The 22,249-nt window shown below is 40.1% G+C and overlaps 1 protein-coding gene, 1 long non-coding RNA gene and 1 pseudogene across 4 annotated transcripts in view; 2 read left to right on the plus strand and 1 right to left on the minus strand.

The window, feature by feature from the left end:
- Nucleotides 1-22,249, plus strand: part of LOC128092723 (uncharacterized) — a 444,042-nt gene that overhangs the window by 21,061 nt on the left and 400,732 nt on the right. The window lies entirely within an intron of this gene.
- LOC128092722 (GTP-binding nuclear protein Ran-like) lies at nucleotides 2,017-6,191 on the plus strand (annotated as a pseudogene).
- LOC120418431 (deubiquitinase DESI2) lies at nucleotides 11,703-20,792 on the minus strand. 3 transcript variants are annotated; one of them, XM_039580810.2, is made up of 6 exons: nucleotides 20,233-20,791; nucleotides 14,716-15,203; nucleotides 14,487-14,653; nucleotides 14,289-14,430; nucleotides 14,140-14,228; nucleotides 11,703-13,030 (listed from the first exon to the last, which is right to left on the minus strand). In XM_039580810.2, the coding sequence occupies exons 2-6, from the start codon at nucleotides 14,848-14,850 to the stop codon at nucleotides 12,952-12,954; spliced, it is 612 nt and encodes a 203-aa protein (XP_039436744.1). In that variant the 5' UTR covers nucleotides 14,851-15,203; nucleotides 20,233-20,791; the 3' UTR covers nucleotides 11,703-12,951. The 3 variants fall into 3 exon arrangements, with proteins under 3 accessions (XP_039436744.1, XP_039436747.1, XP_039436746.1); XM_039580813.2 differs by having other exon boundaries at nucleotides 14,716-14,809; nucleotides 20,233-20,790; XM_039580812.2 differs by having other exon boundaries at nucleotides 12,973-13,075; nucleotides 20,233-20,792.

The raw sequence follows: 22,249 nt of genomic DNA on the forward strand, positions 1-22,249 counted from the left end.
TTTTTTCTGCATTCTCGGTATTTTTTTTCGGTGATATGTACTTTAATTTTATTCTGATTTTGCAATTTCTTTTTTTTTTTATTTCTGTATAATATTTAAAAATACATATTCATAAATTTAAAAAAAATGGGTGATTCAACCTCGGATTCCTAACTTCTTAAATTGTTAATTTCTTACTATGGGCCATCCATCAACCACTTACAATTCTGGAGTTTTTTTGAAAAGGTCCAATAAACCAAATTTCTAGTTTTTGCTTTTCGGGTGTTTTTGAAACCGCCTTGAGTCAGGGGTATAAAAAAACACCCAAAAAGCAAAAACTGAAAATTTGGTTTATTGAACACGCAGAAAAATAAGGCTTATACAAAACGTTTTGTTGATTCGAAAATCAAGATTTTTGTTGAATCAACGCTAAAAGTCAAAGCAACTTTTTCAAAACAACAAAAGATTTTTGTGGAATTGAGAAAATCAAGGTTTGTTTCGAGTCTGCTATCAGCAGCGAGATCTCAGTCTATTTAACTTAAACCACAGACAAACAGACATGAAACTTAGAACACATTTTTGTTGAAAAAGTGGGACCAATTTGAATTTGAATTTTGCTTGCTCACTAACGACACCTATCTACGATTCCGAGAATCTCCTCTTCCTGAATGACAGTAGGGCATGCGTATGTGTGTTTGTCAACCTATACAGAATAGCACCAAAAGGCAAACCAAAACAAAACATTGAAACTGAGCCGTTGCCGGCTAAGAGAAAAAATGTGATCATTTCGCCGGAATATCCTCCTGCCGTTTCTCGATCGCTCAAGGCGGCTGCAATGTTGGCGATTCCATCTTTTGGGGATGCGGTCTTTTGCTCAACGAAATATGCTCCATTGTGGAGATAACAGCGGTGACGACCCTCCCTCACCGCACTGCTCAGGATGTAATTAAAATCAAGTGGGCAAAGCACTCGGCGCTGCCGCCGGTTCTAGGATGTCAGAAGGTACAAGAAAATAGACGTTCCGTTTCGACGGAATTAACCCATTCAGACGCCCGATGGAGAATCGTGGCTCCAGGGTCAGTTTGTTTCTTTCGTCTACTGTTCTTAGATAAAATACGATGACTCAGGGTAGGTTGGTGATGGAAGACCCCAATGTTCGATGGATGGAATACCTTGGGAAGATCCCAGTTGTCTGTTTTAGATGGCCTAGCTAACCTAGCAGCTAGAAAACTCCGTTGGGCGCCTGCACAAGGCATTGGCCACTCTACGCACCGTGGAATCTTCCACCACGTTAATTTTAACGTGACAACAAACGCGCCAAGAAGAACGAGGCTGTGTAGCTGGAGGAGGAGAGGGGGAAGGGAACTTGCCCTTTTTGCACCGGTTATTCAAGGAACTGCACTGATGGAACCATCTTCATAGCCACAAGCGTAGCCTAGTCCACCGGAGCAATAGGTTCTGAAAGCGGCCGTGCGTAATCACCTCGCGGTTCTGTTAATTCAGCAGAAGAAAACATCGATCCGACGCGAGGTCACATTAAAAACGAATTTGATCCGAAGATGTTCGAAAAAATGCTCCACGTGTTTTCTGCAACCAAAACAAAACAGAAAGATAGCTCAAAGCTGTCATTTAAAAAACAAGCGCTGGCCGCTGAGCACAAAGGCGCCTCTGGCGGTGAATCCGGAAAGCATAAACCATGCTGTATGATTTTTGAAAAATGACCGTTACATTTTTGGGACAAGTTAGTGACCTCGACTTTCATGTCTGTTTGTCTGTGCTTAAACTGTGGTCGCAGAACTCGGTTCTAATAGAGCTTTGTGACGTTTCGCGTACGCACACTAGCGCACCATTTGATTTTGCTGGCCGGACAAAATTTAACCTCACTTTCTTCTCGTGTACGTACACGCCGACAATAGTAAAAAATTAAATAATTTAATTAATTAACTGTAATTATTAATTAATTAACGCAAAATTAGCGATTGTTTACGATCAAAACAACGTTACCTCTTTTTAAACCACATTGGTTTGCCCGAGTGTTTGACGTTGCGCGCGTGTGTTGTTTTTGTTTTTGCTAGGAACATTTTTGTTCCCTTTTTGCTTCTCAACCGAATGGACGTGTGCTTCCTGGTATAAGCGAAGAAGCAAGTCCCGGGGAGTGTGACGTCGACGACCTTCGAAGCAGCGCCGTCGCCCAGACTAATCTCAGAAATAACTAGATTGAAAATGTTTGTCCCGTAATCACCGAACCACACACACACATCCAGGATGCCCGAGGGTGACATGCCGACGTGCTGGTCTGAGACGGCGGCACCGGCAAGACGACCTTCGTCGAGCGCCACATGACCGGCGAGTTTGAGAAAAGTACGTCGTGGCTTGCTTGTACCGGGACGTGATACGGTTCAACGTCTGGGACATGGCCGGCCAGGAGAAGTTCGGCGTTGTGCGCGACGGATACTACACCGGGATCTGGTGCGAGTATGCCGAAACATCCCGATCGTGCTGTGTGGGAACAAAGTCGATATCAAAGACCGAAAAGTGTAAGCCAAAGGCATCGTGTTCCACCGGAAGAAGAACCTGAACTATGACATCTCCGCCAAGTCCAACTACAACTTCGAGAAGCCCTTCCTGTGGCTGGCCCGCAAGCTGGTCGGCGACCCAAACCTGGAGCTTGTCGCGATGACCGCCCTCCTGCTCCCAGAGGTCAAGATGGACAAGAACTGGCAGCAGCAGCTCGAGAAGAATCTGCAGGAGGCTCAGGCCACGACACTACCAGAGGGGACCGTTCCTCTCCCCTTTCCCCTCTCAATATACATCCACATACTGTGGCATCCTGAACATTATCCTAAATTAGGTAGTCAGCGATAAGCGTGTAGAGCTATGTATGTGTGAGTGTAAAGGAAGCGTGGATTGGGAGTCAGTCTGGGCGAGGTAGCCAAACAATAAAGATGGAGTTCGTCTCCCGTTCAATAAGTGCAAATAAGTATTGTTTTAAGTTAATAATGAACATGAAGATATCACATTGGCGATCCTGCCATGTTGATAAATTGTGATTTTCGTGAAAGTCTGGAAGTTGGAAGATGGAAAAGTTGATTTCCTGTGTATGGAAAAATAAGTGAAATATTCGGTGGCGTTTTTTTTTGCGCAACAGGACGGCATCGTGCGATGGCAGCGGGTAGCAGATGCTGGAGTTCGGTGAGCATGTTCCGGTTATTTTATTTTTGTTTGTGGGAAGCGAGCGAAGCATAGGGGCGCTTGTGCGTGTGTGAGTGTTATGCGTGATGGTAGAGAGTTTGCGGCTCGATTTGGTTCTGGAAGGTCTGGTGTGCGTCTTCTTCCTTCCACAAAAAAAAAAAGAAACTTGGGCGTAGCAGGGCGCACAAACGACGAGGTTCTTCCTTTTTCATTTCCCCCGCTTAACATCTTGCTCCCAATCCGCGCCCATCCCCTGTATTCTTCACGTCATGCAATGATCGCAGCAATCATTGATTTCTCTCTTCCTCTCTCTTTTACTTCGCGTTGCGGAGCCATCACTCAGCCAAAGCAACAGGTGCACGAGTTTTTCTCACTCTTTCCTTCACGAAATATTCTAGCGGAGCTGTTGTTAGCGTGTAGGATTTCTAATAGAATACGGTTAGAATATCTACTTCTGTTGGAAAACTAATAAAAATTTGCTAAAACGCCGTGGCTGGGAATTTGCTTTCTTTTCTGGCTTGTCGATTTTGATTTTCGGCAAAATAAGAATCGTTGGAAATTCGACACTAACATTCTGAATGGTCATAAAAGGTTTTGTTAAATTTTAGATATCGATTGAAGAATTTTAATAATTCCTCATGATTGTATGAAATACTATTTAAAAAAAAGGACCAAATTATTTGTAAGATATCTTATTTCGATAATTTGATTGAATGAAATTCATAAATTGCACGCGATAAGGTAGATAAATGAGTTGTTGTTTTACATTAACCCATATTATTATTGAGTTTTCTGGGTGGTTGAACAGAAGTTATAATTTTTGTGAATGCATTAGAAAAGTGGAAAGTTTTGATTAACTGTTTTGATTTATCTTCATAAGTAGTGACAAAATACAATATTTGCTTATGTTTAGGACACCGTTTTTTTTTTGTTTTTGAGTGAAAATCTCACATAACATTTGAAATGTTTTTAGCCCTAAACCAAGCCAAATACTCAGTCCATTTCATCGTTAGCTCAGGAGATGAGGAGGATAATATGAATATATGTCAGTTTTAGGTTACGGAATGGATTTAGTAAGTAAAAAGAAAGAAAACGTAAATTTCTTGGACTTGGAAGATTGATTATTTTGAAAAATTACTCTAGATATCTTTGAAAAAAATCCGAGATGATTACTCTTCTATCCAAAACTATTGTCATTCATATTTGAGAACATCAAATAAATATTATAGCAAATAATTATAATTCGCGTAAATTTTATTGATTCGGATTGAACTTACTTACACAGAAAATTGCTATGTTGCGTTTTTTTTTTTGCTGAATAGATAGGGAGATATGCACGAAGATGCGAAAGATTATATATAATGTTTAGCAGTTGATAAACAATTGTTCGTTAATCGAGATATAATTTTCAAAATGGAATAAACTAGAATATTAAACTGTTCGTACATTTAATAAGTGCAATTGCGTTTGGGAAATTCTTATATTAAGGAAGCCAATTTTTAAAAATTACTTTGAGGAGTTAATTATAAAGACACGGTAAAGGATTATGATGAAATTTAAAAATAAAATTGCGAGCATTGTTATAAAAAGAGTGTTTGAGTCCGAGGACGACTATAATGAAAAATGTTGTTTTGTTGTAATAGGAGTCAGGTCACCCAAAACTTGATTGCGTTGGTTTTAGTTCAAGGACAGGATGGTTATTAGCACGAAAAGATTAAGTAAAGTTTTAGCCCAACGTCAACTGCTACAAAACAGTTCCTAAAAAGTTGAGTCGGGTTTAGCCCAAGGCCAACTGCTACAAAAGAGTTCCTGAAAAGTTGAGTCGGGTTTAGCCCAAGGCCAACTGCTGCAAAAGAGTTCCTGAAAAGTTGAGTCGGGTTTAGCCCAAGGCCAACTGCAGCAAAAGAGTTCCTGAAAAGTTGAGTCGGGTTTAGCCCAAGGCCAACTGCAGCAAAAGAGTTCCTGAAAAGTTGAGTCGGGTTTAGCCCAAGGCCAACTGCAGCAAAAGAGTTCTGAAAAGTTGAGTCGGGTTTAGCCCAAGGCCAACTGCAGCAAAAGAGTTCCTGAAAAGTTGAGTCGGGTTTAGCCCAAGGCCAACTGCTGCAAAGATTGAGTCGGGTTTAGCCCAAGGCCAATCGCCCTAAAAGTTGAGTCGGGTTTAGCCCAAGGCCAACTGCAGCAAAACAGTTACTGAAAAGTTGAGTCGGGTTTAGCCCAAGGCCAACTGCTGCAAAAGATTGAGTCGGGTTTAGCCCAAGGCCAATCGCCCAAAAAGTTGAGTCGGGTTTAGCCCAAGGCCAACTGCAGCAAAACAGTTACTGAAAAGTTGAGTCGGGTTTAGCCCAAGGCCAACTGCTGCAAAAGATTGAGTCGGGTTTAGCCCAAGGCCAATCGCCCAAAAAGTTGAGTCGGGTTTAGCCCAAGGCCAACTGCAGCAAAACAGTTACTGAAAAGTTGAGTCGGGTTTAGCCCAAGGCCAACTGCTGCAAAAGATTGAGTCGGGTTTAGCCCAAGGCCAATCGCCCAAAAAGTTGAGTCGGGTTTAGCCCAAGGCCAACTGCAGCAAAACAGTTACTGAAAAGTTGAGTCGGGTTTAGCCCAAGGCCAACTGCTGCAAAAGATTGAGTCGGGTTTAGCCCAAGGCCAATCGCCCTAAAAGTTGAGTCGGGGTTAGCCCAAGACCAACTGCAGCAAAACAGTTACTGAAAAGTTGAGTCGGGTTTAGCCCAAGGCCAACTGCTGCAAAAGATTGAGTCGAGTTTAGCCCAAGGCCAATCGCCCTAAAAAGTTGAGTCGGGTTTAGCCCAAGGCCAACTGCAGCATAACAGTTCCTGAAAAGTTGAGTCGAAGTAAGCATAAGACCAACTGCTGCAAAAAGAGTTGCTGAGAATTTGAGTCGAATTTGGTCCGAAGCTTGCTGCAGTTACCGAAGGAATCGAGTTGAGTTATTTTTAAATGAGAAGGACATAACTACTGTGAGGACAAAAGTCTGCAAAAGAATAGATAATAACATGAAATAATTGTTACAAAATACAATAAAATAACTAAAATATTTGACCATGCAAATTGAAAAGAGACGAAACGAATCGCAAAAATGTGAGTGGTCCACCTTACTGCATAATGTTTACCGCAGAAAAGATTCTCTGAACAGATTACATTTAGCAGAATTTACAGGGAAGGAAGGATGGAGCACTATTGTCGGTACAGAACTCACCAAAAAGAATAATGGAAGCTCATAACAATTATAGCAACACAATGGATTACACAATGATAAAATCCACAATAGAAAAAAGGGCTCTTCAACCAAATATATTATCCAAACAATGTTTAATTGTATTTAGATTTTAAGCAGGGATCTATGTAGTCAACGTATGTTTGACGAATTCATAAATAAAGAACAAGTATAATGTTAAATACAGTTAAACACACATATAAAAATATAAGGAGAGAATGTACAAGATACGAAAATCGAGATAGCAGGCCACGAAAGTTAAAATTGTTATCAAGTAAATCAAATAAAAATACCATACGAATACCACCTCTAAATCGAGAAAACATGTATATACGGAATAAATACAAAAATCCAACCAAGGTATGAATCGTTAAATTCTAAATATAGTACAATTACCACGACATAGTTGAATGTGGTTCTTCGTTAAATAGTTTTTAATAAGGTAAAGCCAAGAATCACTCTCTCAGAAAAAGAGTTCTCATCATACAATGCTATCTAATCAATTTCATAAATATATAACCCAATTGAATGATTCCAGCGATCTTAGATTATTAATATGATTTCATCTGAAGCTCATTAGGCGAAGAGCAATCAAGGTTATGTAAAGAATGCATATAATATAATTTGAATAGAAGCCTTGTGGAAACCCAAAACAATTTTCATTCAATTTTGTACAATAACTATCCTTAGCTTAGTTATAGACTATTTTCAACAGTTAATAAATTCATAGTTGAGGACCGATATCGCGTAAAACAATCGCAGGAAAAAGAAACATGCGAATACCCAATGGAATAAAAGGGGTTCGATGAAAGATGTATTCTTATATCACAGTTTTGAATAATTCTAAAGAAGGAAGTTTACTGACGATTATACCTTAACCAATTAGTTTGGAGAGGAAGCCTTATACAGTTTTCATTCAAATTGATGATACAGTTAAATATGTTACAAAGAGGTTTATGATTTCTTATGCATGAGATACGTGGTTTTCACTTTATATTTTACGTTTCAGAGCTTAGTATGCTGCTGATTTTTGTTTGTTTTTCTCTTCATTTTTTTCGTTACTTTAGTTAACTCGGAGGAAGACAGGATGGTTGGACGATCAACACGACGACTGGCATCGGGGCTTTCGCGCTATGGGACGGACACTTCACAAGGCGTTGCAAAACTTGAGATGAGAAGCGGCAGAAAGGATTTAGATTAACATTAGCTTTTATTGATTTGTTTGTGTACTTATTATAACTTTCAATTTGGCAAGGGGAGGATGTGGCATCCTGAACATTATCCTAAATTAGGTAGTCAGCGATAAGCGTGTAGAGCTATGTATGTGTGAGTGTAAAGGAAGCGTGGATTGGGAGTCAGTCTGGGCGAGGTAGCCAAACAATAAAGATGGAGTTCGTCTCCCGTTCAATAAGTGCAAATAAGTATTGTTTTAAGTTAATAATGAACATGAAGATATCACACATACAACCAACCAACTAGCTGGAGAAGCATCTAAGCGGTGCTGGTTCCGGAAGACCCATTGAAGAGGGACAGTTGAGTTCGGGGGTCGCTGTAGCTGGCAGGTAAGGGAGCGTTCTTTTATTACGTAACGCGAAAAATCGGACTTTTCGACCCCCTCCCCCCCCTCGTTACAAAATTTCCATACATATTTTAAAAATTTTGTATGGAGCGTAACACGGCCACCGACCCCCCCCCCCCCCCCCTACTACGTTATGTAATAAAAGAACGCTCCCTAAGCAGCGTATCGAGGCGATCGAGACACATCAGGCTGGTGATCGATTGCAAACGGGTCAACCTGTCCCGCGATCGGCTTAAAGAGTGCTATCTAGTGACGACCTGGACCTGCAACGACGCGGCGTACGAGGTTACCAAATGCCAACATGACATCAGCTGGCCTCAATTAGGTTTATTTGAGGAATACGACGTTGAAGTAATAAAGATTGGTGAACTGGTGAAAATTAAGTTTTTAATTTTGTATTCTCCCTACCCGCAGATTTTGATAATAAATATTTCTGTTGATCATGTTTGGTTTCTTGCCGGCACTCCCCAAGCAGCTGCTAACGTGGCCAAACTTCCAGCTGAGGGTAGTTTTCGCCGATTTCGTCTCTACCGTTGCCACTTGCCACCATCCCCATCTGCGACGTCCTTCGGTTTCGTGATGACCACCAGTGGATCAGCAACAGATGACAAAGTGAAATGATATCTATTTGCAAGATCTGGAAAGCGGAAGTCTGCTTTTTCAATTTGTAGATTTAGAAATAAATTTTCCTTTTGATATAATCTGGCTACTTCGCCAATCAGCAGCCGTCTGCCAGAAGCGATTTCCGTCTCTAGAAGTGTTTGTCGATGGTCACTAGTTGCCAGCACCACCACCACCATCCAGTCTGAGACGTCTAACTTCTAGATAAATACCGTAATTGGTAAGACCTTGAACCCTGAGTTTCGAAAGTTAACCAAGATGTGACAATGAATTGAAAGTTTCCGTAACTTCCCAGGGAAATTTTGAGAGCAAAAATTCAATAATTTATTTGATTACATTAGATTAATCAGTTAACCGTTTGTGCCCTAATCATTTTTCATTCGTTGAACTCGACGCGCTGCTCTGTCACACCTCCCAGCACAAGCGGATGATAGCGATGATGTCGTCGATCTCGTTAATTGAGCTAAAAATGAGTATTGTCAAATTAAGCATGAAATTTTACACACGAGGCAGTTGTTCATTAACTGATGTTATGTTTATGTGCCGGGATGGCCACGTCAAATACCTTTCCAATGAATAGTTTTTCGTGTCGAACCGATAGAGGAAGTTGCTACCGAACAGACCGACCATGTGGCACACCTGGGGCAGGGGCAGGTTTCACTTGCGGAAGGTGAACTCGTTTACGTGCGACATCATAATCAGCGCTGCACGTAGAACAATCAAGCACGCTCTCTCTTTGGTGTTCGAACTGGAGAACTTCGGTGAAATCGGTTGCTGAAGGAATCTGCATCTGCATCGATGCCAACTGCTTTTGCTAGAAATCGTGTCACCTATGAAGAACAATAATTAGTTTAACCTTCTTAAAAAAACATCACAAAATCCTCGACAAAATCCTTGACAAAATCTTTTTCTTTCCTTATTACAAAGAATGTTATGAAATCCGGCCTCAAGGGCAGCTAATTGGGTACTAAAGCCCTATGCCAATGTTTATGTACAACGGTAAAAAACACGATTAAAAACCATTTCTGATCACTTTTTTTCATTTTAATGCAATTTTTTTTTTGACAAGACAACATTTTTTCGATGGATCAACTATGGTCCCCTTGGAACGAGCTGTCAAGTAGGAGCTTTTCTGTCAAGAAGGACGGCGAGGTTAATTTTTCAAAATTGATTTAAAAATCCATTTTAAACTCTTTGTGGTCGTACAAATGGTCATTGTACTGAGAAAAATAAGCTTTATCGCTGTAAACAATAATATCAGCAATCTAAGCTTCATTTTAGGACCCAATTTCCCTCACAAAGATTTCAATTAATTTAGCCAAAGCAAAACAGACCAAATTTCTCGTTCCTCTCGAATCCACCGAATAAAATATTTTGATGTCGATGATTACGTTGTTTACCTTCCGGATCCATCAAAGATTATGCTGGTTCGGTCACTTCGTCATGGCCACTTTTCCCTTTTGGAAACTGTGAGGTTCTTTTCTCCGGAATAACATTTTGTTTTCTTTCTAAGATATCGAGTCAAAACAAACATGACAGATGCCCGAACGAAAGAGACGCAAAGAAAATCAATGTTTTTGTCAAAGCAGGTTACGCGCTGTCAAATGTGAGTTGACAAGAGGAATTTAATTCCTTAATACACTCAAACCCCGATGGTTTGACACCAACTGTTGTCAAACGAACGGGGTCACGTTTTAGTTTGACACCCCTTTTACACGGAATTCACACACACTAACAAACGTTTGTTTTCATAGTGTGCGTGAGCGCCGTGTAAAAAGTGACAGTTCATCACTTTTTAGTTTGACTTTGACCAACCAACGGGGTACAAACTAAAAAAGTGTCAAACGAAAAAGTGACCAACCACCGGGGGTTGAGTGTATATTAAATGCCCACATTAAATACATTAAGGCCTTTGTCACGCCCCTCGGTACACGCAATACATGCGCACGTAGATATCTCTATGTCAATCCTCAATTATTTTTACACCTTCTTTCTTTCTCGCCTTGAGTCATGCAGTCTTTTCTTCTCTAAAAGCCCGCCTTGGTCGTGCTCTTTCTTTCACTCCTTCAGTCTTTCCATCACTTTGGTTCAATCTGCAAGGTGTGAATGATTAATCGTGACGTCATCCGCTACTTTGCATAGAGTTATCTACGTGCGCATGTATTGCGTGTACGTACACGAAAAAGATTGAGGTTAAATTTTGTACCCTCCAGCAAATCAAATGGCGTGCTAGTGTGCGTGAGATCGGGCTTAGATAACTCTATTGTACGGATTTGAAAATTTTCGGATAAAACACGGTGCACGCCGAACTGATAAGGAGTAACAAGAGAGCCTGGAGCTTCTCTAATAAGCTCCAGGCTCTGTAGGAGTAACAAACTTTCCAGCACTATCTTGGCTCTGAGCAAAGGCTGTGATTCAGATTATTTCGAAATGTATTGCAGTATTTTACCTTAATTTGACTATGAATCATCAACAGTTTGATTTACAGATATTCAAAGCATCCTAGGATTTATTTGAAAAATATGTAAAATTTAGCCCAACACGTCTGCTGTTATTACTAAAAATATTGTTAAGAATTTTCTTTCAAAAAATAACAAGCCAGCACATTTAAGTGTTTGTCAATAATATCTTTATTTCGCTGATTTGTTTTTTTTTTCAGCTAGTAAAACAGAATTTGGAGGAAAAAATGGCAATTATCGTCAAGTTCTTCTTTTGCTCTTCCTTTTTTTTTGCTTTGGGTGTGTGTTTGTTTGTGTTGGAGTTTAATATTTAAAAAAACAATCTTCGTGTGTCTGTGTAGGTGTTTGTTCATTCATTCGACTTCCGTTGCTTCCTGTCCTGTTTTTTTAAGAGTCTTATTAGATACTATGGGAGTTTGTTTTTTTATTTTCTGGTTTTGTTCTTACACTATTTTGTTGGAATCGAATCATACAAGTTTCGTTTTATTACTTTTAATGTTCTGTTTTACTGGTTGGTAGTTTGGTTTTGTAGAAAAATAAGTTCAGGAAAAATATCAGTTTTGTTCGTTTGTTCGTACTCCGTTCGAAGCTTTTATACTGTTTGGTGATGGTTGCTGCTTCGCATTCTTCCTGCTCTTGGTATCGGCGAAAAAATTTGGGCAATTTGCGATTAAGAAACAAGTATAAATACTATACAAAAAGATTCTAAAGTTCTGAAAAACTGACACTCTATTGGATGATTATTGCAATCGGTTCTAAACAAATGGAGCTAAAGAGTGGTTTAATTACCCGGCCTTCAGGAGAGCTCTGTAACAGTTTATCCTACGTTATTTTTGCCTACAAACCGCTCGATTTTAACGACACACACACTTGGTTGTTGTTTGGTTTTGCTCGATTCTTCCTCCGATCTAAATCCTACTGATTTACGCGCGCGCTCTTTCTCTAGTGTAATAAGTGGAGCTCCTGTCTTCGATTCATTGTCATCTCTTCTGGCTTAACTAACAACGTTATAATTCACTCTTAATTCGTTTTTTTTTCTTCTTCAAATAAACTCTAATGTTCAATGTACTCTCCTGCACTACACTGCACGCTTTAAATACACAACATATACACTAATGAGTTTTTGTTTTGTTTCTTCTGTATTCAATTAGATTCTGCCCGCGGTTATCCTAAATCATTTAGTTTAATTAGTTGCCGTTTAAACAGTGTTTAAATCTTTCTCGCATTCAACTGATTTGTTGCTTTTTTTTAAAGTTCAATAGGTATTCTTTAATTACATGTGTTTTTCTTTACTCTTGTCCGCTTAACCATTATTCTCTAGCTTGTTTTGTTTTGTTATTCTCTGTTATTAAGTTTAGTGTGAAACAAATACTTTCTCCATCGCTTGCATCAACGATAAAGTTTCCATATATGTTACACGTGGTTTTGTTGTTGTCGTCTTTTGCTACAAATCGATTCACTTGTTGCTATTTGCAGTAATATCGAGGGGAAGGAATAACCAAAAATGAACATTTCCGCACGCAGATGGTGGTTGAGAGTGTGATGAAAAAAGTTTCATTTTAAAATAGTTCTAACCTAGTTACACAATCAGACGTTTGCTTTTGTTGCTGCTTTTCTTTTTATTTGGTTTGCTTGGGTTTTGTAAAAAAAAGTATTTTTTTGGAGATCCAGATCCAGTGAAAAAAGGGTAAATTTATACAAAAACAACACTCATTGGCGATAAAAAGTTTTAAATAACAAAAAGTTCGAACCTCCTAGCAGCTGGTTTTGTCATCCTCTGCCGCGCTGGTGTTCGCTGCTGTAGCTCCTCCGGAAGTGGGCGCCGCCAGGTTCTTGTCGGTCATATTGTTAGAAGTAGTAGTAGTAGTGGTACTATCTAAAAGCTATTCTCAAAATGGACTGGAATCCGAGTCACGATCCTGTATGGCTGTTATCGATTGTTGTAAGGCATTGGGAGTCAACCATTCTCTGGAATGATGCATGGGGTTTGTGTTTGGTTATGGTTTTGCAGTACTATATATGGGGAAAAGAAATATTTTTCGGTTGATTTTTGTGAAGCAATCGACATAAAAACATTATTTTGTATTTAAATATTTATTTTCTATTGCAATAGAAATTCTCACAACCTTACATTAACAAATCTTGAGCGGGCGGGATTTAAGTTCACGCGCAACCTTGCATAAACGAACCTTGGCCAGGCGGGATTTTAAGTATTTGCTGTCAAAATTTTTCACCGAGTTGGCAGCAAAGTTCAACGCGCGTTATTTTCCAATGTTAAAGTCAATTTAAAAGATAGTGGACCTGAAAATCAATGTCTTTAAGACCAATTCGATGGCAGTAAACACGGAACGCACTCAAAGTTGTACAGTAGATGGAGAGGAAATTGAGAAATACTAGGGTTTCCAAAACCATGCAATCTAGATCCCACTGATCCCAGTCACGACGTTCTAGCAGAGTTCTTACAAAGCTGGATATTCTTACGGAATTCTAGCAGAAATTTTCTACCGTTCTAGCAGGATTCAGGCAGAACCAGCTTTGCTAGAATATTTCGTAACTGGGGTAGACCCTTACGGTGGTTCCAAGTTTGACATATCCACACGGATCAAGAATAAAAGGGGCTTTCTACTCCTGTGACGATCTTCTACCAAATCATCTTCCGTTCATTGTCGTTTGCACGCAGTAAATAACCTCACTTTTCGACACAGTTAGCTACGTAATTTGTTTTTCGGCGAAACCTCGGTAGGATTACGGAATTCGGCACACAGTTTCAGGAAAAATCTAAAACCAAAACTAAATGTAGTACAAGATTCGGTTGTAAGTTTGTACTGGTTTGAAGTGTGGTTTTGTCACTGCGTCCAAACGAAAACAGATTAAAAACTCAACTGCAGGAATAACTTCTGCTTGAGCTCAAGTTTATCTAGTCTACAGTTCAAACGTAGGAGTAGAATTTGAAAGCTGGCCAGATTTTAAGTTCCAGTTGGAGGAGTAAAGGTTGCGTCGATGTCATTTTATCATATCAGTATTATTTCAAATCATTGATCCGCAATTATTCCATCACTTCATATTTCAATACTCACTTTGGTAAACAGCGCTGCAGGAAAGGTACGCACGAGCTGAAGTGCGCCAAGCGATTCACCCAGCTTGGAATCTCCTGCCCACAGAGAATCTGTAACGAAGAGTTGCTTTACATTGCTTGTACTTTACTACATCAAACCACAAATCAAACCTGGGTAAGCGAACCGGAGAAGTGATTACAGTTGTTGTTCATCAGATGGTACCGATCACCCCGGAACTGGTTCCCCAGCTCCTCGACGATCCGGCGGACCTCCTCCTCGGTGAAGTCTGTACAGCCGATCTGTATACTTTGTCTGTGGAACATCATTACATCATGAATTATTCCTTACACATTAAAAAATGTTCCTACCGAAACCGAAACTGATCCCCAAGCTCGTCGTGGTCACGGGGCGAGATTTCAAACACTCCGGTAAACGGAAACGGGTGCCCACCGTAGGCAAACTCCGTCCCGAACACCTCCACGCCCGAGTGGAACACGCCCAGCCCGATCGAGGTGGTGTACTCGTTGATCCAGTACTGTAGAAAAACAATTAAATTACCTCAAATATCCAAAAACAATCCAATCCCCTTAAACTCACCATGTCGTACACGTTCAGGATGACCGGCTCGCGGCTTCCCATCGCGGTCGGCAGCAGCTCGTCGCTTCCGCTGTCCTTTGGCACCCCGAGGCAGCTGGGGAAGGGCAGATTGCAGGGAAGCCCGTTCGAGAACATCACCACAACAGCATCCAGGCAGGGCGGGGCAACAAGAGAGGGGGAGTTTTGGAGACCGGTTTTTGCGTTGGTTTTGAAGACCAATTTGGTTTGTTGAATTCAAATTTGAAAAGTTCAACCGTAATGAACAAGTTCGTGTGCGATGATAACAAGAAGCCTAAGAGATTTTTGTTTGGGGTGTGCAAATTTTTGAACTGCTGGGCCGAATCGATGGTTTTTAACGAAATCAATTTATAACTCCAATGTGGATGACGATGATTGATGTTGATGGTTGATGGTTCTAGCTCAGTACTGTGGGTAGCAAACTATCTAATGATGAGTATCGGGTGGGCTGGACAGAAGAAGATTGGCAACTAAAAGAAAGAGAGGAGAAAACCAGAGTGTAGCGATGAGGATTACGATCGTTCATTCAAGTTTACAATGTGAGGGCTTACTGCATGGTGGCTACTTAAAACTAAACAAAGGACAACTCTGGAGTTTTTTTAAAAGGTCCAATAAACCGATTTTTAGTTTTTGCTTTTTGGGTATTTTTTAATACCCCTGAAAAAAACACTGAAAATTTGGTTTATTGGACCATTAAAAAAAAAAAACTCCAGAACTTAGTCTAAAATCTGTTAAAACAATTCGTATTGGTATTAGTACATTTAGACGAAGTTTGGACCGTGGGGCGATGTTAAACATTCTTGAATTTTTTTTTAGAGTGGACGAATCACTTCGCATTCCTCGTCGAAGTTGTTTCGTCTAACACGTTCTTCTGTCAGGTTCGTTAAGGTACCAATAAGTCCAGACAAATCGACACGGCACGATTTATGCACCATTCCATTTGATTAAAAATTATGTCAGCAATTTTCTATCAAAATATCAACAACGTCAAAATAGTTCAACCATTTAAAAAAATCAACATTGACTTAAATTTGAATTCACAATATAAAAAAAATCGACAAAACATTATTTAAAAATATTTTGATTAATTCAAAATCAAAAAGTATTTTACATTTATTTTTGATAATATATATCGTTTTCAGGGTCGCCATAAATTTTTTTTCTCGATTCTAATTTTAGTTTGACCCTAGTTCAGATGTTACTTTGAACAACTAATGTTCTAAAATAAAATTACCTTTCTGTTTAATTTTTCATAAATCATCGATATCTGCTTTTTTTGCTTTAAGTTGTAGGTTTTTTTTCGACGAACAATGTTTGGTCGCATGTTGTGCTAATGACAAAAAATCACAGACAATTTGCGAATATTAGAAGAAAAATAAATAAGTGATAGAGAAGTCATCGAACTAATTTTTGTTCAAAATGTTCTTCTGTCAAAGGATACTGAAGAACTAAATTTTCATGAAACAAATTTGGGGATTTTTTTTATTAATTTTATAGGCGTGGTTGGGAAGATAAGGTTTAGCTGGACTTGTTTGTAATGATTTCTATGAATATTGTATTAAAATGGTGTAAGCGAAAAACAATGTCAATTTTAATGTCTGAAAGTTTTATTAGACGACAGTTTTTTTTTAACAAAATAAGGTATCAAATAATAATCGGTAGTAATATCTTTTCAAGATTCAACATTTTCACAAAACTACGTAACAGCATTTTCAAAAATACGTAGCATAATGAAATTTTGAATATCAAAAAAAATTCTTCCGTCATTTCCGATCATTTGATATCTTAATTATTTGTTATATATATATTATATAATATAATATAAATATAGTAGTACAAAGCGGATACGCTAATTCGAACGGAAATGCATTCGAATCAGCGAATCCGAATTCGATAATTGGAACGACTGACAGCTGTCAAAAGCCTGTAACCACGTGCTCGAAAATCGCCAAACAATGTGGTTGAAATGTCAATTAACGAATCCGCTCTGTATGTATTATTACTTTCGAAATGTATGATCATTTGATCGGGATCCAGACACATCATTTTATAAATTTTTGCCAGATGAATTTGGCTATTAAGGTCGAATATTAATAATAATTCACTTTCTGAGAAGTAAAGAAAAATCACGGGTTTTCAGGTTTCTTACATAAGAAAGGTTTAAGGTTTGCTTTTGGAAAAACAATTTTCTCAGAAATCTTAAAAAAATCGTGCGCGGCGAGGAGTCGTCCCAGAAAAAATCCTATTACTAAATTGAAGGTTTAAATGCGCTCTTTCGATTGAATTTTGGCCCGAAACCCGGAACTCAAAGTCTGATTTTTGAGAGCTCTTTTTCTGAAATACTTGGGCGATGCCTGTATCCGCTCTTAAAAATTTGTGTCTTCCATCATTGGAAAACCGCTCGTAAAACCCACAATTTTTATATTTCAGATTTGTAGCCATGGGGTCGGAAACGAACATTTTATTTTTCGATTCACAATTTTCGACCAATAAATGTGGTATTTTTTGGACTATTTTACAGATAACACTATCAAATTAAAAGAATTCAGTTTCAAACAAAAAGCCATTCGAAAACATGCGACATAAACTGCTTGGGCCCAAAATTTGAAGCTTTTCCAAAATGCATTTCCAGAGATAAAGCCATATTAGTGTTTTTCGTCTTATTTTTACCCTACTTTTTCCTATCAAATTGTTGGTTTTATACAGAATCATATACTGAACATCAAATTCAAAGTCCCGGCTCCTTCTCGCTCGAAAGATCGACAAGTCGTCAAGTCAAAGCATAAACGCCAGCACATTTACTATTGCGCGTTTTACGCTGCGCGTGAAAGTGTTCTTTTTGGCTTCTCATAATAGATCGACAAAATGCAATAGCGATACATATTTTTTTAAGTTAATCATAGACTAACATTAAAGACTGAGTACCCTTTATATGTTTCTAATAATGTCAATCCAATATGTTTTTCTTAATTAAACTTTAATACCTTGCGACCCATTATGTACCTCTAAAATTAAAAAAAAAAATGGTATTCGAGGTTTAGCCTAAAAATATTCGAAGCTTTAGGTCAAATTCCAATATATTTGTCGGAGTTTCATCATTTTGTAAGAAAGGCTCTATTTCACCTCTGGTGAAATCAAATCGGGTTTTTTGAGTTTAAAAATCATTTTTTAAGGAAGAGCTCACCTTAAAAGATATTTTCGAAAACCTAGGAAAATTTCCTATGAAACAATGAAAATCGGGCGAAAACTTTCTGAGATAAAACCTCAAAAAGAGTTTAAATCGATTTTTAACTGACGATATCTCGGAAACTATTGGTCCAATTTCCATGTTAAAATTGAAAGTTGTGTGACATAAACTTTGAAAAATATTTGCAATTTGGCCTAAATTTTGCTCATTGACCATTTTTTTATTTTGATATTTTAGTTGAAAAATAGAAATAATTGACCAAGAGCCACCTCCGTGTACGCACGAGAGCAAGCAGCAGTCAAGTGCTCAGTGCTCCATCGTTTTTTCGATTTTTCTCGCCGTAGTTTACCGTGATTAGCCGCGAGTTTGCTCCTGCAGCATGCCAAAGGCCGGCCATGGCCGTGGCAGTTCGAGTGCGGCCTCGAAAAACCCGCGAAGTTCGTCTACCGGCCGTGTGCAAAAAGGTAAACAAACCAGCGCCGTGTCGGCCGCCATCGCGCAGGGGAGCGTCAGCGCTGAAGGCATCGACAAAAAGTTACTACATCCCGGATATGTCCCAAGATCACCAGTGCGAACCCGTTCCGGTACTTCCGGTGCCACGACCAGTGGCACATCAACATCCGCCAATATCCCCATCAGGAACGAGTTCCAGATGCTGAGCGACGACGAAGAAAATAACAACTCTGACGGTAGCAGCACTACCGACGACGACGACGACGATGATGGTCGTGCACGGAAAAAAGTGCCGACGTCAAAAAAGAATAATTCTCCAACGGAACGAAGACCACCTCCAATTTTTGTTTTGGACACGTTGGCGGACGATGTTGACGAGTTGCTGGAAGGCCTCGGATATTGTCTGAAAATCGGTAAGTCGGCAGTGCAAGTGATCACACTGAACAGAAAAGATTTCGACCTGGTGCTTGAAGAACTGAAGCGTAGCAACTTCAACTTCTACACATACGACCCAGAGAAGCCCCCTGTTAAGGTCGTCTTGCAGGGTTACCAAGACCGTCCGATCGCCGACCTGAAGCGACACCTCTCGAACGCCGGAATAAAGCCACGGGAGATAAAAGTGCTCTCGCGAAAGACAACAGTCACAGGTACACACACCCTGTACCTGTTGTACTTCGACCGCGGCACCGTCAAGATCCAAGATCTGCGACGGACTAAGACACTGGACGGTTTTTGGGTAAACTGGCGGTTTTACACCAAGAACCCGACAGACGTAGCGCAATGCCACCGTTGCCAGAAATTCGGCCACGGCTCGCGGAACTGCAACCTCCGGCCCCGCTGCGTGAAGTGCGGTGAGTCACACCTCTCGGAGGCGTGCGCACTGCCACGAAAGGCGGACTTGGGGAAAAATGCAGAACAGACTAAGCCCCGCGTAAAGTGCGCGAACTGTGACGGCAACCATACCGGTAACTACCGCGGATGCGTCGCGCGCAAGACTTACCTCGAGGAGCAGGAAAAGAGGAAGAAGAAAGCAGCAGCGTCCCACTCTCCTCAGCGAAGTACGAGCGCAGCCGTTCCTGCAGCTGGGCAGCGTACGGTTCCAGCGGACAACCCAGCGATCCCTCCTGGATGGGGGCGTTCGTTTGCCAGCGTGGTCGCTGCCGGTAGCGGCGATGCGGCCCAGCAAGGAGTCACCGGGGAAGATCTCTTTACCCTGCCGGAGTTCTTTGCTCTCGCGGGGGAGATGATGACGCGGTTTCGGAGCTGCCGTAACAAGGCGGAGCAATTTCTGGCCCTCGGAGAGCTGATGATCAAGCACATCTATAATTGATATTATTTTTGTCTGTGATCTAGTTTTAAGCTTTCTCTCTATCTATCCTTTTCCCATTGCACTTTCTGTAAGTTTTTTGAAAACTTTTTCTTACTCTTGTCTATTCCATAGTTATAAGTAATAATTTTTCGATTGAATTACGATGTAAACCACAGCTGAAAGGAACACCAAAACTCTGTTGTGTACCTAAATGAACTCATTGTAAATTGATTATTCACAAATAAAACCGAATTGAATTGAAAAAAAAAATTGACCAAGAGCTTATTTCTCATTTCCTTCAGTCAAGTGGCCACCATGTTGGGAGATGATTTACCATGGACGAAGGTTGTTGGGTTTGGGCTCTGAGGGGGGGATATCAATTATTACACACGCCAGGCCAGACTCTTCCGCGGGTCAACTGGGTCAATTGGGGACACATTCTTCCCCTCTGAACCTCAGTGCTCCCCAGCAAGTCGAAATCTGCCCTAGTGTTTACACAATCACAAAGAACTGATAAAATAACAAAAGAAATCAAGAAATCATTACTCACAATTCGCCAGCAGAGTTCCTTCACTTGTGTTTTTTTTTTCTTCTATTTCTCACTCTCAAGCAAAAGCAATGGAAGCAGCAGCAAGTTTTGCAGGCCAGGAAGGAATCCGGGGTCACTTTCGCGAAACTTTTCCGTGTCGGATGTTGCTTGACTTTCGCAGAATGCCCAATTCCCCACGACACTCTTGGATGCAATTTTGCTCGCTCGAATATTATTCCAGGTCTCGGATCTCGGGGGAGGCCACAACACACAAAGCAACCATTGACTATCTGCTGCCGTCGAACTGGTCGTCGTGAAGCTGCTGCTGGTCGATCTTCCTGTTGCTCTGGAACATGCCTCTCCTGCGCGCACACACGACGGATAAACACAACACACAGGTTCCCGAGAACGGGACAGGGATTTACGTTTTTCACAATCTGTTTGGGGGATTTTGCAATCGCGGATCAGCAGCAGCAGCAGCAATTCAGTACGCACATAAAATTTCGTCGTTCCTCCCAACCGATCTTCTCCTTCACCACTTCTCTTGCGTCCGCGCAACCTTAAGGTTGGCGATGAAAAATTTGATTTGAGCGAAGAGGAGAGAAATGTCAAAACAAAACTGTCAGCTGGAAAAGGCCTTTTTGTTATGCGACCGATTGTGTCAGGGGTAGGTAATTTAAGAATATTAGAATTTATGAATTTCAAGTTAAAAAATTTAACGCTTGAAAAATAAAAATTAAAAAATTAAGAAGCTGCTTTTTTCTGGTGTCATCTATAGCTGGGAGGGAGAAGCGAAGAGGTCTTCTTAATCTTATTCATTTTCTTGTTGTTGTTTTTGTTTTTTAGTGCAAGATAATTTCTCTTCCATCTAAATTTCCAGTCAGTCGTCATCTGCCCTTCTTGACAATACAAATTTTCTTGCAGCACATTTCAAAATAGTGCTCAAGATCGTGCATGACTCATGTGATGCAACTTTCTCAGCCAATTTTTTTTTATCCATGACTTATTTTTATTAGGTCCTCTTCGGTGCCTAGACCGGAAATCATGAAAGTTACATAAAAAATAATGTTTTTTTTTTAACTAATGACAGCAAGAGTAATTTCTCACCATACTTGCAGGACATGGAACCGAGCACTTTAACTTGATCTGAGAAGGTTTGCTGCTTTTCAACTGGGTGCTGAACTTGTTGAAGATCCTATACAGCTCAGCCAAACTGTAGAGTACATCCTTGCCTTGTTCCTTCGTGGCTCCACAGGCGTGAGGGGCCAGTATTTTGTCTGCTACTTCCTGCTTGTCGAAGCCGATCCTTCTGTTTTTATCCGGAATCGCACCCGACAGCGGAGGAAACTACGCCGCCGTATTTTGTATTGAATGAATTTTCTCAGTCCGAAAAAACATTTGCAAATTTGAAAACTTTTTTTAAATTTATTTTCCTTCAAATACAATACTGATCTAACCAAATAAGAACAGTAACAAAAATTGAAGGCGGCTCTCACTGACAGTTCGCAAGTGGCTGACACTGACAACTAGGTGTATTCTTCTCCGCCCGACTCAGATCTATAGTATCCTTAGAAACGAAATTGATTTTTAATAAATGTGAATCGAAGATTTTTTAAACTTTCATTTTTTAAAGGGTTAAAATGGATGAAAATAAACATTGTTGTGCATGTTTCTACCAAGGTTTCTACTGTGAAATTGTCTCAGCAACACAAATCGACGGTAACATTTCAAAAAGCATCATGTACATTTTGACACTTTCTGGGTTATTGCATATTCTGAAAGTACTCCTAATAAGCTACCTCTCCACAAAAAATGAGCAAAAGTTACTTCAGTAAAGTCTGTTTAATCATGATTTTAAATAAAGTAACATAAACAAAATCTCTGCCATCAGCAGTCCCAGTTTATATAGCCCTGTCAATCTGTCAAACAAAAGACTACATAAACCTCGTGACGAAAAAAAAAAGCAACATGAACAAAGCGCCATGTACATTCGACGAAGAAAAACGAATCATAACAATGCGTCCCCCTCAATGACAGC

Source organism: Culex pipiens, chromosome 2 (assembly GCF_016801865.2).
Source record: "Culex pipiens pallens isolate TS chromosome 2, TS_CPP_V2, whole genome shotgun sequence".
NCBI classification, from domain to species: Eukaryota; Metazoa; Arthropoda; class Insecta; order Diptera; family Culicidae; genus Culex; species Culex pipiens.